Source organism: Hippichthys cyanospilos, chromosome 9 (genome assembly GCF_059441005.1).
Source record: "Hippichthys cyanospilos isolate Australia breed blue-spotted pipefish chromosome 9, RoL_Hcya_1.0, whole genome shotgun sequence".
Lineage (NCBI taxonomy): Eukaryota > Metazoa > Chordata > Actinopteri > Syngnathiformes > Syngnathidae > Hippichthys > Hippichthys cyanospilos.
Window position 1 is genome coordinate 841324 of NC_142377.1, and position 15620 is coordinate 856943.

The 15620-nt window shown below is 40.3% G+C and overlaps 1 protein-coding gene across 6 annotated transcripts in view; it reads left to right on the forward strand.

Annotated features, from left to right (window-relative positions):
- Window positions 1-15620, forward strand: part of nucks1a (nuclear casein kinase and cyclin-dependent kinase substrate 1a) — a 72182-nt gene that overhangs the window by 45279 nt on the left and 11283 nt on the right. For 2 of the 6 annotated variants that reach the window (XM_088423762.1, XM_088423763.1), the window contains one exon: window positions 12467-12586. The exons of the other annotated variants lie outside the window; for them this stretch is intronic. In XM_088423762.1, coding sequence (XP_088279888.1) covers window positions 12467-12586 — 120 coding nt within the window. The remainder of the gene's footprint in view (window positions 1-12466; window positions 12587-15620) is intronic. 6 annotated transcript variants of the gene reach the window in all.

Here is a 15620-nt window from a genome sequence, read left to right on the forward strand (position 1 = left end):
AATGGGTGAGGCCGACCAATAGCAGACCAGTATCTCCATGAGGAGACGCTGATTAATAGCAGACCAGCATTGTAGTGACGCGTTGCATGGAGGCAGTTAGGCAACAGAACAGAAATAAGTGCAATTACCAAAGAATGCCTGCAGATGGAAAGAAAACTACACAAATACAGCCAATTCCCTAGGGTAATGACGGTTGTTTTTCTCGCAAAGCCGGAAAAATACCACTAAGAGGTGACCAAAAAAACTCAGTATTTCACGTCGCAACATTAAAAAAAAAAAAGGTAAACCAGGGACGCTGTAACACAGGGGTCCACTGTTTGTAACATTTTGAGAAAATCACACTGTTCTATCACATGTGAGCTATTTGCAGAACAGGCCTGTGGGTTTACTCATTTGATCGTCGCGGGCTACCACGTTGGTGACTCCTGGTTTTGATTTTTTGCAGTTGATATTCTTTAATGAATTGATGGATGTTTATTCTGTCTGAGTTTGAAATGCCCAATATTAGCGGCTAGCATTAGCACTGGAGACTTGTGCCACATAATATTATTCATGGCCAGCGTGTCAAGTGAGGTGGGCATGAAAAGTTTTCTCTTTCCTGGGGCGACTTGGCAAAATATAATTGAGAAGCACTGCCTTAATCAGAAATTAATGTGATTATTTTTTTCCTTTTTAAATGGCAACGTTGATGTTGATAGCCTTTATGATGTGATGGGAAATCGAAATAAAGCAGTCATGAAGACTAGTCAAGCCATCCACTATGCCATCTACATCTCATAAGCTAACTACATAATAAAAGTATTACATCTGCACGATTGAGGACCCACACACAGACAAGTAAGTTCAGTGACTGAATATATTTTGACTAGAATGTACATCCTAGAGTGGGCGTCCAGGGTCAGAGAAGCTGGAGCATGGCAGGTAATCAAGCGAGGAGAAGCGGATGGGACGGGGTCTTGGGCAGGTTGATTAGAATGGACACAGGCAGGGTCGAAGTACCAAAAGTCAAGTCTAATCAGCAAGCTATCGGATAATTGGGGACGGACGGAATCTATACACAGATAGGCAAGATGAAGTGCTGCAAAGCTCGGAGTGGCGCATAGAGAAAATCTGGCGATGTCTGGGAGGAAGCGACCGGGTTATATACACAGTGGGTTATTGGTAGCAGCTGTTGGTTTTCAGTGATGATTGGCAGGAAGGAGAGCAGGTGGGGTGACTGGACTGATGGACAGTGACAAAAAGCTTAGAAGGCAATTGCATTGACATCCATGTATTATATTGGCAATGTGTGACGTGATGTTGTTGCGATCATGGATCAAAGTTGATCAATTGCACGACTAAGGTGACCAGATGACATTTTTATCAGCATTTGCAGGTGACTCAGTGGCCAGCCCTGTGTTTATAGTTGTATAGATGCATCAAATTAGACTATAGCACGGATGAATCAATTTAGACCAGTGCTTATACAGCATTTACCGTAATTTCCGGACTATAGAGCGCACCTGATTATAAGCCGCAACCCACTACATTTTAGAGGAAAACCGATTTTGTACATACACAAGCCGCACCTGCATACAAGCCGCATGTGCCCACATTAAAACATGTAAACATATTTACAAAGAAAGACGGTACACAGAGAGAGTTTTCAAAGTTTTAATAATATAACTTAACAATAATAATATAACTTTCTTCTCAAACGGTGCCTGTGACAGGGCAGTAAAACGGTAGCAACATGGTAGCAACACGCTAGCAACATGGTAGCAACACACTAGCAGCATGGTAGCAACACGCAAGTAACACAGTATAACAGGTCTGGTAAAACAGGTCTGGTAAAAGAACATACTGGTAAAAATCACAGTAAGCCGTCTTCATCTTCCTCCTTTGAATTGAAGCCTGTGACAGGGCAGTAAAACGGTAGCAACATGGTAGCAACACGCTAGCAACAGGGTAGCAACACGCTAGCAGCATGGTAGCAACACGCTAGTAACACAGTATAACAGGTCTGGTAAAACAGGTCTGGTAATAGAACATACTGGTAAAAATCACGGTAAGCCGTCTTCATCTTCCTCCTTTGAACTGAAGCCATCAAAGTCATCTTCCTCAGTGTCGGAATGAAACTGTTATATAGACGTCGTCACACACTCCCTCAGCCTCTCCTTCGTTGTCACTGTGCCCTCCTCTCCGTCACGCAGCAGACCGGCTTTTCGGAACCCGTTGGTGATGGTGATTTTTTTGACGATCCCCCACGCTGTCAGGATCCACTTGTGAAAAAGTTGCCTTTCGCATGCGGCCAGTTTTAGTGAAAGATTTCTCGCCGCTGGTCATCCACTTCTCCCATTCAACACGGAGCGCCACTTTAAATGCGCGATTCACACTAATGTCAAGCGGCTGCAAATACTTCGTTGTGCCCCCAGGAATCACAGCTGGAATGGAGTTTGTCCTGCGTCATATGCCTTTCTTTTTGCATTTTCCATGATGAGGGTATGTTCACGCTAATTTAATTTATGCACAAGACAAAAGACAAACAAAAGACGCCATGTTAAGCATTAACATTAGCTAACAGCATGAGCACTCAGAGTCAAATGAAAAGAAAAAGAAAAAGTGCCCGGTGTTTCACTAGCGATCTCAGACCTCACTAAGAGCAAAAGCGGCATTCCAAATGTTGAGCGACGTAACTCAAAACAAACGTGAATTAGGTGTCATATGATATTTTCCACTTACCGTAGTGCGGAAACAGGAACATCGTTTTTGTGTACGTTTATGCGTGCATGTTTGGGGAAATAGTAAACACAAATTGACAGAATCCAGATTGTACAATTAATTGATACACATAGTAGTTGGAAATAGTTAACGTAAAATGACAAAATCCACATCAAAAATCCACGACAAAATCCCTAATTGATACACATACTAGCTGAATGATTGATCATTTTTTAAAATATTGATATTTTATACTAATTAAGTGCCCATATTTCAGTTAAAATTGGAAGTGTTCAATCAGAAAGAATTCATGTGCAAAAGTTCACCCGGTTTACGAGATTAATCCGTTCTGCGGTTGGCATCGTAATGCGAAATCTGCATATGGCTGTCAATCCAAACCTATGTTAATTAGCTAATGCGTGTAAAGCCCCAGGTAAAAACATAAAAATTTTCTATATACATATTAAAAATTGGTAGTATAGTAAGTGCTACTTATATATAATATACATGCATACAATTAGATAACATCATAAATAAAAAAAAATATAAAGTATTTATTTATCTTTGAATGGAGCTTGTTATGGCCATATTCCCTAGTAAGGGTAGCCTAGGCTAGGCTAGCTTAGCTTTCTTCGTATTTCTCGATTATCTCCAGCTTCGTTTCCATATAAATCATCTTCTTACTTCTCTCTTTAACTTTACGAGTAATCTTGGGACTCATGAATAACCATTTCAAGTTTGAATTAAGCACTAAAATGCATAATAAATATGATATTGAAAGTCTTTAGGCAGCAATCTTTGTGACCCCATCACGCTGACCAAGAGCAGACCAGTATCTTAGGGGGTCGAGACACCAACTAATAGCAGACCAGCATTGTAGTGACGTATTGCAGAGGTCGCAGTTTGATGCCAACAGAAAATAATAGCAATTATCTAAAGATGCCTCAAGAGGGAGGCAAAACAACAAACACAACCAACCCCACAGGTCATGGCAGTTGTTGATGTTAATCATAAAGCAGCATAAATGACTTAAAGAGGGGACGAAAAATTCAGTATTCCAAATCGTAAAAAAAACGTAAGCCAGGGACGCCGTAACCCGGGGGTCCACTCTATACTTGTGTTTATTGGTGAGCAAAACCTGTGTTGCTCACTAAAGTTTTGTTCCAATTTTATTTACTTTTTTTTTAGCATGGTAAATGTTACTTTAATAAATGCTGTGTTGAATATTGTTAAAAAATAAAAGTTTTTATAATGTATAAAATTTGGCAATTTACCCCCAAAAGATTTTAAAACTGTTTCTTGAGCTGTCATTTCAATACCGAGATATTTTTGCTCAAAGTTATCTTACTGGCAGAATCTCATATGGTCCCATGCAGTGTTCCCTCTGAGCTGCGCGCGTGCGCACTGCTCACATGTTCTCAGCACACAAGAAAAGCTATGCTGCGCATAAAACTAAATGTGGTATAAACATATTAAGTGATATCTAATGTTAGACCTCATCTGATTGATTAGACCAATAATTTTGTTTTCTGTACCATTTTGCATCGTGACAGCGAGTGACAAGTGTCCAGCCAATGATACGATAAGTTTCACTTACACTATTCATCCAATCAAACGCATGGACAGAAACGTTCCCTGCATATACACCTGGCAAGTTAGCTAGCAAACGGTGCGGAATTAAGAGATGCACGTGCTAACCTCTTTGCGAAACGACCGAGCAGCAACAGCAAAAGTAAAAAAGAAATGTGCTTCTTTTGAGATGGAATGACTGTTGGAGTATATGCAAGTAGAAGAACAAGCGGTGAAAGTGAGTGAGATTTTTTTTCTTTTTCACAACGTGGCTCGTTTATTGCCATGGGGATAAGTGCTGTCATGTCATGTCTAAAACACTTATTGCTCAAGATATAAAAATAATATTAATGACAAACGTGTTGAAAACAAACAAAAGTAGTTGTGATTTGTTAAGCAACATTGTGCGGGTTGAGACTTCTGGCTGCCTGGTTTCCTTGTATGCTTGCCCAGGTTCAAATACAAGAAATACAATTTTTGTAAAGAATCCACAGGTCTATCTTTGATTCAATAAAATAATAAATGTAATTCCATAGTAGTTCCAAAGCTCTTCAAACAAAAATACTTTAAATAAAAGGCAAACGTTACGGTGAAGTAACTGTGTTTTCTAATCTGCCATCAATCTCAAGTGCCCCTGTGATGCTGGCCTAAGGCTCTTAAAGGGCCATATTACGCACCTTTCCCTCTGCCTTAAAGGGGCAGCAACATAAATGTCCATTGGGCAGTGAGCCAAAACAACCCACAAACAAATAACTTTCAAGCTCTTGGCCATTACAAAAAATGAAATTTCAAGTAACTCTGTTAAGTGAAATGCTGTCAATTGGCTCCTACAAACATGTCAATCACAGATGCGTCATCCTCCCGTAGTGGTCCTGGGCAACGCTTTTCACCTCCGCTATCCCTTCATAAACGATGGGATAAGTACCCAAAAGCACATTGCTCAGAGCCCCCCTCCTTCCTTGCCCATGAATGAAAAAATGTGAATTATGTGATATCGCTCACTTTAGGAGCTTCAGATATGTGCGCGGTTACTCACTGTGTGCATGTCAGAAGTTACTCACCGTGGTCCAAAGCCTGCTCAGGGAGTTTGTGTCAATGCTCAGGCGCATTGAAAATTAGAGGGAACATTGATCCCATGCCTCGGGCCACATTGTAGTTACAGTTTCTGTCAGGGGGCTGGTATGACTGAAAAATCAAATAAATTTTACGTGTTTTTGTCACACATTTACATGGTTTTGAAATCAGAGGTTGGGTGAATCTGCTCAAAAGAGAGCTTGGGAGCAAAAAAATGCTTGTTTTTTTCCCAAAAGATGTTTAAACGTTGCCGACAACTTTCAATTTTGGTATTTTAGCCAGAAACTTGAAGTCCAATTAGCATTTTGCGGGCCAGATAAAAAAATTTGGTGGGCTGGATCTGGCCCAAGGGCCTTGAGTTTGACACCTGTGGTCTAAGCGGAAAAAAACCCAAGTGCATCCAAGTGCCTAAAAAAGAGGCCATTCCTGATTTTATCTCAATTACACTTCGCCTGGCAAAACAAATTATTTTCCTGGGATAACCCGAGACCCCCCTGGCATCGCTTCGGCAGGGAATCCCGCCAACTATTTGAGAAAGACTGATTTAGACTAATGCAAATGCAATTGAATATCTTGTAATATATATATATATATATATATATATATATATATATATATATATATATATATATATATATATAACTTTCCTTCCCCTATAAGTTACGCGATAGTATATATGAAAATGTGTCTGTGAGAGAATAATTCTGAACTGTCACGCCATTGTTATGTAACCATATTTACATAGTCACCAATGTCTTCTCCAATTTGAGCAGAAATTTTTGAGTGCAAAAACTTCTATAACGCTTTTGCCATAGCCTTATCAGTTTGAATCCAAAAGGAAAGTGAAGGTTTAGTGTAACACTGGTAACAGAATTACAGTAGGTTTCTAAATATACAGTTCCATGATCAAGTGAGAAGCCAAAACAACTTTTCCAGCTGCATCCAAGGCTGCTGCTTGAACTGCCTCAAATCAGCAGCTGCCACGGCACCACTTTGGGCATCTCCTGGCAGGTGCCACAAAAAGGTGATTTGAGATTGACCTCAATTTAGATCGCTGTTGCAAAAAATGGGACTTGCGTTTGGTAGTTGCCGCAGCCCTATTTCTGGCATCTCTCGCTGCAACCAGAACTGCCACGGTGACCTGACACTTCCACAAATTGTGCTAGCCCATCCTGGCTTCCTGACCAGTGAGTATGATTCCTAATTCTCCTGCATGCACACATTTTGATAGGGTTTTACCTTTGTCCCTCCTGTCTCTATACTTACTCAAACATAACATTTTTCAGCATAGGACTGACGGTTATTTTTTTTTTAGTATTTGCTAAATCTGACCTTTACCATGAAAAACATGCTTATGATAAATGAAGAGAAAAAATGCAAACAATAATTATGAGCTTACATCTGTGATGTCCAATTTCAGTTCTTAAGGGCCGCTACCCTGCATCATTTTGGTGTTTCCCTCGCCCGTTACACCTGATTCAAATGATCAGTTTATCAGCAATATCAGAAGACCTGATAATTTGAATAAGGTGTTTTGGAGGACAGAAATACCAAAAACATGCAGAATAATGTCCCAGGTTTGGCCACTTTTATGTTACGCTTTTTTTTTTAAAAAAAAAATCTGTGTGTGTGTGTGTGGGGGGGGGGGGGGGGGGGTCCATCGGACTCCATCTTTATAAAATGTTGCAAATGTGAGATTCCTCTCACATATAAAAGAAAGAAGACCAAGAAGGAAAAAACAAAAGGTGTGCTGTATTCTTTCGAATCTCTTGTTAAACAGCGTGATATTTGTGTCAAAAAATAAATGCGGGTTCACTGAAGCGCAAACACACATTCTATGCAAAATATAAAACAGTTGGCCTCTGGTTTACGAAATTAATCCGTCCCGCGGTTGGGCTCGTAAGGTGAATTCGCTGTATGGCGGGCAATCCAAACCCATGTTAATGTCAGGTTCACCAAGCCAATTACTGTCAACCCGAGCGATTGTCTAAAAGAAAGAGAGAAGGCAACGGTTATGCTCATGCATGAGGAGAACGAGACAGGACCACAAAGGCTGCAGTGCTGCCGCGCTCTGAGGTACTTCCTCATTCCCCTTAGTTTTATTATTCAGAGGTCCGTGTAGGTTCCGGCCCTAAAGGGTAGAGATGCATGGGGGAGCGATGTATGTGACCGGAACCCAAAATCTTGTAATACATCTTGTGACAGCTAAGCGCACGCGTGTAGGTGTGTGGCTCAATGCAGTATGCAGCAACACGTTCCAGTAAGAAGGGTGCTCGGGTCCACCGCATTTCTCCACCCGACTTCTTCTTTCTTGGGGAGCCTTCCAGGTGACCCTGGTCCAGGATGTTGTTCAACTGTTGCTTGACAGGCCCTGTCTGAGAAAAACTTCAACAACCACCAGCACATGGCCTCGAGCACTCTTGTCATGAGTGGAACATGTTGCTATCCTAATGATAAGGACAGGGTCTCAAATGTATAATCACATTGAATCAAAAACATTAATAAATCACTTCATCAATCAACATAACATCTAATCAACATAACATCTAACACATGGGTGATTAGTACATGTGCTCTACTTCCCTGAGTATTACTGATTGCTACATTAAGGACATAAATCGACATGGTCCTATTTGATTGGCACATCTGATTAAAAACATTGATTAAGTACACAATATATATAAAGGATTCCTAAATTTCTCCAACAGTTAATTAGCTAATGCATGAAAAACCCCAGGTAAAAACATCAAAATTGTATATACGTATTAAAAATTAGTATCAAAATAGTATAGTTCGTGCTACCTATTTAATATGCATTTATACAATTAAATAACATAATAAATTAAAACGATATAAAAGATTTATTTACCTTTGAATGGAGCTTGTTATGGCCATATTCCCCAGTAGCATAGGCTAGGCTAGCTTAGCTTTCTCAGTCTTTCCTGATTAACTCCAGCTTTGTTTCCATACAAATCATCCTCTTACTTCTCTCTTTAGTATCACTAGCAATCATGGGACTCATGGTGAACCAATTCAAGTTTGAATTAAGCATTAAAATGCACTAAAAATACAGTTTTGTAACCACTCACAATAGAACAAATTTACTATTCCGCCATTTTGAAACGAGTGAAGCCAACCAATAGCAGACCAGCATCTTAGTGTTTCTGTGACACCGACCAATAGAAGATCTTAGGTAGTCGAGACGCCAACCAATAGTACACCAGCATTGTAGTGACGCATTGCAGCGGAGGCAGTTTGACGCCAACAGAAAATAAAAGTATTTACCTAAAAACGCCTCAAGAGGGAGGCAAAACAACAAACACAACCAACCCAACATGTCATGACAGTTGGTGTTAATCGTAAAGCGGGCTAAATGCCTTAAAGAGGGGACGAAAAACTTAGTATTCCACGTCGTAACGAAAGCTAGGGACGCCGTAACCCGGGAGTCCACTGTACTCACAAAGTATTAATTTTGATAAACGCACACACCAAATAAAACAAAACATGCAAATCCTGCATTTTTTTCGAATATCTCACATACATGCAGATTTCACATTTATATGTGAATCTTGAAAATGTGCAAATCGTGAATATATTTGAGAATCTGAGAAACATGGAAATCAAGTAACTATGGCCTCTCTTGTGTCAAAACTAAATACGCGTGCCCACTGATGCAAAAATGCACATTAAACACTTCATAAGCAAAGTACATATCCAAAATTGATAATCAACAATAATCCACAAAGCTCTCCACTTCCAACTGCCGTTAGTTGAAATAAGTCTGTAAAAGAGCAAAACTACTTGGTAGATATTTGCAATTCATTATTTGACAACACACAGCTTCTACCAACAACTCCGGTGGCATAACTCGTCTCTCGAAGACGGGTCCAAAGTTAGCTGAAAGCTGAAAACTTGACGCTCATTCCTGATAGCTGCTTTTTAATAGATGCATATCAAACAAACGAGGGCATCCACACTAAGCGAAGCTTATTATGCCCAGTGACGTGCAGACAACAGTTGTGTACAAACAGCAACTTTGTGTTAAAGAGTAACAAAACATTGAAATCTTAATAAAAATAGTTTCATAATATTTATTTGAATACGTCAAACGGCCAAACCTTGGTGAAGTATCTCAAATAGTGACATTTTTAATTGTTTGTTTTTATTTTGGTCCTTAAAAGTCTGCCAATTGACAATGCTGTGATTTGGAAAAAAAAAAAAAAAGGTTAACTCATGCAATGTGCAGTGACATTATCACAGTATGCTTTGTTTCAAGAAATTTTGAATTTGACTGCTAAAATGAAAGAATTGTATTTAAAAAAATTAATACTAATGCATCAGAGTGATGCATTAATATAATTTAATACAATTCTTTCATTTTTGTGGTAAATACACAGTCCTATCCATTGATACACTTGTAGAAATAATAATGAACTAAAATGAAAACAGATTGTTTGGGAAGCAGGCAAACAGGTCCGAGGTGAGGGAACAGACTAAGCACTGACCTTTAATGATGATTGATATATTTGAGCGTGGTTCTGAGTAAGAAAAAGATGGAATGCCCCAAATGGAGGAGTTCAAGTATCTTGAGTCTTGTTCACAAGTGAGGGTAGGATGGAATGGGAGTTCGACAGGTGGATCAGTGCAGCGTCTGCCATGATGCGAATGCTGTACTGGTCTGTCGAGGTGAAGAGAGAGCTGAGCCAAATGGTTGCGCTCTCTTTTTACCTGTCAATCTATGTTCCTGCCCTCACCTATGGTCGCAAGCTGTGGGTCATTACCGAAAGAACGAGATCCCGAATACAAGTGGCCAAAATAAGTTTCCTCCGCAGGCTTTCTAAGCTCTCCCTTAGGGATAGGGTGAGAAGCTCGGTCATCCGGGAGGGACTCTGTGTCAAGCTGCTGTTCCTCCACACTGAGTGGAGCCAGTTGAGGTGGCTTGGTCATCTGGTTAGGATGCCTCCCGGACGCCTCCCTGGGGAGGTATTCTGGGCATATCCCAGAAGAGAGGAGGCCCCTGGGTCAACCCAGGACACTCTGGAGAGACTACGTCTCTTGGCTGCCAGGGAACACCTGGGAGTCCCCCGGAGGAGCTGGACGGAGTGGCCGGGAAGAGGAAAGTCTGGACTTCTCTGCTCTGGCTGCTGCCCCTGCAACCTGACCCCATATAAAGCGATGGATTGTTTGGCTGGATGGATTGTTTGGAAATCATATTTTATTAAGGTTTAGCGGTGCTGGTGTTTTATGGTTGCGACTGAAAATTATTTTACTAATCAATTATCGGTAATCAGTAGTATTTTGATTATTTGGTTTATTCATATGAATTGGATTTTAAAAAATAACCATTCTTCTTTGGGCAGTTTGTATCGAACATAAAATAAAAGTTAATTTAACAAGTTTTCTTTACTGTTTTAACAGAATATGTAGTTCTTTGGGTGTGTCAAAATGTATCATGTGATGGATTTTGTGGGTTGTGTTTCTCCTTTTTTTTTCGGTTTCATGTGTGTTTTTAAGGCCATATTGTTTGCTAATCGGCCTCGTTGCCAATGATGAAATGTTGAATGCTGTCAACAGATACGTATCTTGTTGTCGGAGACCAAAATATCCAAAGTTTTCCTACTTTTCTTCCTACAAATTAATGCAAATGATGATCATGGAAAGAACAGACCACAGAACCAAGTAGTCCACTGTGTAGAGAGTGGAATTTCTGTTTAGCAGAGTTTTGATGATCAAAATCACACGCACACACACACAAATGACCATTGACCAAATGTCACAAACTTATAAGAATTTATTACGCAACACATTTCAACTGTCGTACGAATATAATAACTATTGAACTTTTTATTTCACTTTACTCATTCGCCACCAGCCATTTTAGAGACTTGATTTTTTTCAATTTCCACTAATGTCTTCAGCCTCATCAAAAATTACAGTCTTTGTTTGGACTTTTTGATGATGTCAGGTGTTGTGGGAGCAGCTGAGCTCCTCGCTGCTGACGGTTACGAGGAATTTGAAGGTTTTCATGCTCTTCACCTCTTTCCCATTGCTGAGTGTTTTTTTTGCAGTTCCATCTGCCACACTGTGTCACTGATCAGCTCTTTAATCTTATCTGCATTGAGATGGAGAATGATGCTGCCACTCCAGGCCACAAGGTCTGTCACCTCTTTCCTGTATCAACCCCACCCCACATACATAATTATGCTGCTGTTTTTCTGGGAGGCGACACAGTCATAAGTGAAGGGTCTGCAAAGCAAGGGGCTCAGCACACAGTCCTGGGGTGTCCCTGTGCCTACAGTTCTAATGCTGGATGTGAGATTGTGGACTCTCACTGAATGAGGTTTGGCTGTTAGAAAGTTCAGCACCCAGCAGGCGGATGCCAGATCACGTATAAGGAATTTATCTGTCAGTTTGTGAGGGATGATTGTATTGAATGCTGAGCTGTAATCAATCAGAAGAGCATTCTTACGTACGTGTCCTTGCCCTCTTAAGTGCGTAAAGACTGTGTGAACGGTGAACTGTAGAGGGTCAAAGGTGTCCAGAATGGTCTTTTTGATGTGAGTCAAGACAATCCTCTAAAAACACTTAATTGTGATTGTAGTGAGTGCTATGGGGGGATTCAGGCAGGTCACAGTGCGTTGCTTGGGGACAGGCACTATGATGGTGGCCTTGAAGCAGGTGGGGACAAAGGCTTGTGCAAGCGACAGGTTAAAGATGTCTGCAGACACATCCGCCAGCTCTGACAAAACACGATCCAATTGTAGTATTCATCATAGGGATCTATGTGCCATGCTTTGTTTGGTCCCCCACCTATGACCTGTTTGCCATGCGTGACCCTACCAGGGGTATAGAGGTACTAAGACCCTGACAACTTAGCTCCTAGAATCACTCATACACACAAGGCCCCCTACCACCACCACCACCACTGTAAGGTGATGGCTCACAGAGGGACATCAAAAGCATTCCTTAATGGCATAAATTGTTTCATTTTGTGGAATAAATTAACACTGTCATGTGATAATGACAACATGCTTGAAACTTAATTTTATTTTTATGGATAATCTGTTTTTGACTATAATTTGTGTATACCAACTCATGACTCATCAACCATTTTGGTTTTCAGTGCCTATTCTTTGTGTGGGATCTCACACTTCAGGAGGCTGTCTGAAGATCCAATTTCTGTCTGGTTTCGGACGGCAACAATGTCTATCACTTGCCTCAACAACACTCATATTATTAGCAGGTACCGTGTGCATGGTCTTAGACTTGTTGGTTCCTATAAAAAAAAATAAAAACATAGATAGATAGATAGATAGATAGATAATATGGCTGGATGATAATATAGATATGTTGCAATACGCGTCTTACAATACAACATTCAGTTTCTAATATATCGTGTATCAGCTTTTAAACGCCTTATTTTCGTAATACTTTCGTAATAATACGAGTGGCTTTGGTATCATAATTTTTGTCATATGAATCGTGTTTTACATGTAGCTCAATCACCACATAATCATATTAACTTTCAAGTGAGGCCATGTTTCAAAGCAAAAGAGAGCAAGCAGCAGAAGAACTAAACTTTATGACACAAAGATAGCAGTTTCTTTGTTTCTGCCGTTGTGGTCATATTTCGGGCTTCCTTCTCCTCACCCGCACAGTGTTCAGGTCGGTCAATATCCGACTCCGACTCCTCCTCCAGCAGCCATATTAACGACCAACAGACTCTCATGTTGTGTTTAATTCAAATGGGAATCGTGAGATTCCAAGTTGTATGACGTTTTGTTTCTTTTATATGCTAAGTAATTTTCATAATATGAAGAAAAATAAAACTCGTATCTTGAGGTTTCACTGTATGATAACAATTGATTGCTCCTTGATTTCTGATGTCGTCAAAGGCATACTCAAAAGAAATGTTTGTTGAAGAATGTTTCATGTGTGATCATACATACGTGTCAATAATATTAATAATAAATGTTTTATAATAATAAAACAATTTGTGTCTTCTGAAAAAAGAATGAATAGAATTTGTCTATTCTAATGAGTTCCTTCTGTTTTTTCACTCATTTTCAATGTACACTGCTCACAAAAATTAAAGGAACACTTTTTTATTGGGCCTGGCATGGATTGAATAAACCTGTCTGATAAATTTCTGGTTGGTTAAGCAGCTGAGGGTCTGGTTATTCAATTTCAGCTGTATTGGTTTTCATGGAATTAACAACAGGTGCAGTTCAGTGGCAACAATTAGAAAACCCTCAAAACAGGACTGGTTTTACATGTGAAGGTCATTTCAAGTTTCTCCCCCTTGATCTTTTTTGGCTGGTTTTTCACTCGTGCCGATTTTGGCTTGCATAATTATCTCTACTGGCAGTACGAGGCAATTCCTTAACTTTACAGAAGTTGCACAGGTTGTCCAACTTCTCCAGGATGGCACATCCACACGTGCTGCAGCAAGAAGGTATATTTTGTCTCCTAGCACAATCTCTAGAACATGATATGTCTGGGGACATATTCATGGAGGGACGCGCAGACCTCTACTGCCTAGGAAATGGTGCTCTGACTGCCATAAGGTATCAAGATGAAATCCTTGAACCCATTGTCAGACCCTACGCTGGTGCAGTAGGTCTTGGTTTCCCCCTAATGCACGACACGTGGCAAGAGTATGCAGGCAGTACCTGGAGGATGAAGGAATTGAAACAATTGAATGGCCTTCACGAGCCCCCGACTTAAACCCAATAGAACATCTCTGGGACATTATGTTTCGGTCTATTAGGCACTGCTAGGTTGCTCCTGAGACTGTACAACAGCTCAGGGATGCCCTCACACAGACCAGAGTGGAAATGCCACAAGACACCATCCGTCATCTCATTAGAAGCATGCCGCAACGTTGCCAAGGATGCATACAAGCTCGTGGGGGCCACACAAGTTACTGAAAAGCATTTTGTGTTGCAGAAATTAAGTTTTGGAAAAAATGGACTCGCCTGCCACATCTTCATTTTACTCTGATTTTATTTTGTCGACGCAATTTAGCCCCTTTGTAGGCTGAAAGCATCCTTTTTTTCCTGACACTGCCCTGTCATTATTTGTATAGATATCTGTGAAGGAAATCATATCTTAGGTTATCATTATGTGTTTATCATTATGTGCTTATTTCTTGTCTAGAATAGTGTCCTTAGATAAAGGTGTTGACGCAGGAAAGTGTGAGCTGGGACCTTGGCCCAGCTGTTGGTGGCGCCCGACTGGCTCTTTTTGTTATGTCTTGTAATGTGCAATGCTTTGCTGAATGAATAAAAACCAGGCAGGGGCGCTTGAGCAGTTGAATTAGTGCCAGCAAAGCATGAGTTCACTCGCCAAGCTTTTTCCCTGTACCATGGTATAGAAAAGTCAATCTTGGCTGTCTGACTTACTCTTTTTGCTGCTTAGCAGCTAGGCTTGTCCTAGTCTTTTCTTCTTCTTTTTCTCTGACAATATCCAACTTCATATCGAGATCTGATGTAGCTAATGTGTTTCTCCTTCGTTTCTAATGTGTTTCCTTTAATTTTTGTCAGCAGTGCTGTCATTTTTTTTAACTTTATTTTTACAAACATTGCCCGATGTGTCGCAATACATATTGCAATACCCCTTTGCTGTATCGCAATATATCACAGTACACTTTTAAGACACAATACCCAGCACTAGTGTGTGTGTGTGTATATATATACATATATATATATATATATATATATATATATATATATACACAGTGGGCCCCCGTGTTACGAACTTAATCCGTTCAGCGGCTACGCTCGTAACTCGAATTGCTCGTATGACGGGCAATCCATACCTATGTTAATTAGTGAATGCGTGCAACGCGTGCAAAAACCTTAGGTAAAATCACGACTTTATACACATATTAAAAATTAGTAACATAATCTACTGTACAGTTAAATTAAACATAAATATACAAAGGAAAAATGACATTTACCTTTGGGGTGACGCGACTTGAGCTGGGTGGAGGCGGAGGGGAGCAGAGACGAAGGCGCATAATTTATTTGTTTTCTTAAACAAGAACTTTTCTCAAACTAGAACATATCACCGGCGATTTCCTTCTCTTTAATCCATAATATAAGAAACCTCTCCATTTTGTTGTTGACCGAGGTCCGTCCCCTGGCAAGGAAAGCCTTGCCCTTAGAAGATTGCCGAGCGGTTACAGCCATACTCACAAGCAAGGTTAACTATGCGTGCGCCTCCTTCATATTTTTTTATGATCTCCTGCTTGGTTTCTATTGTAATCATCCTCT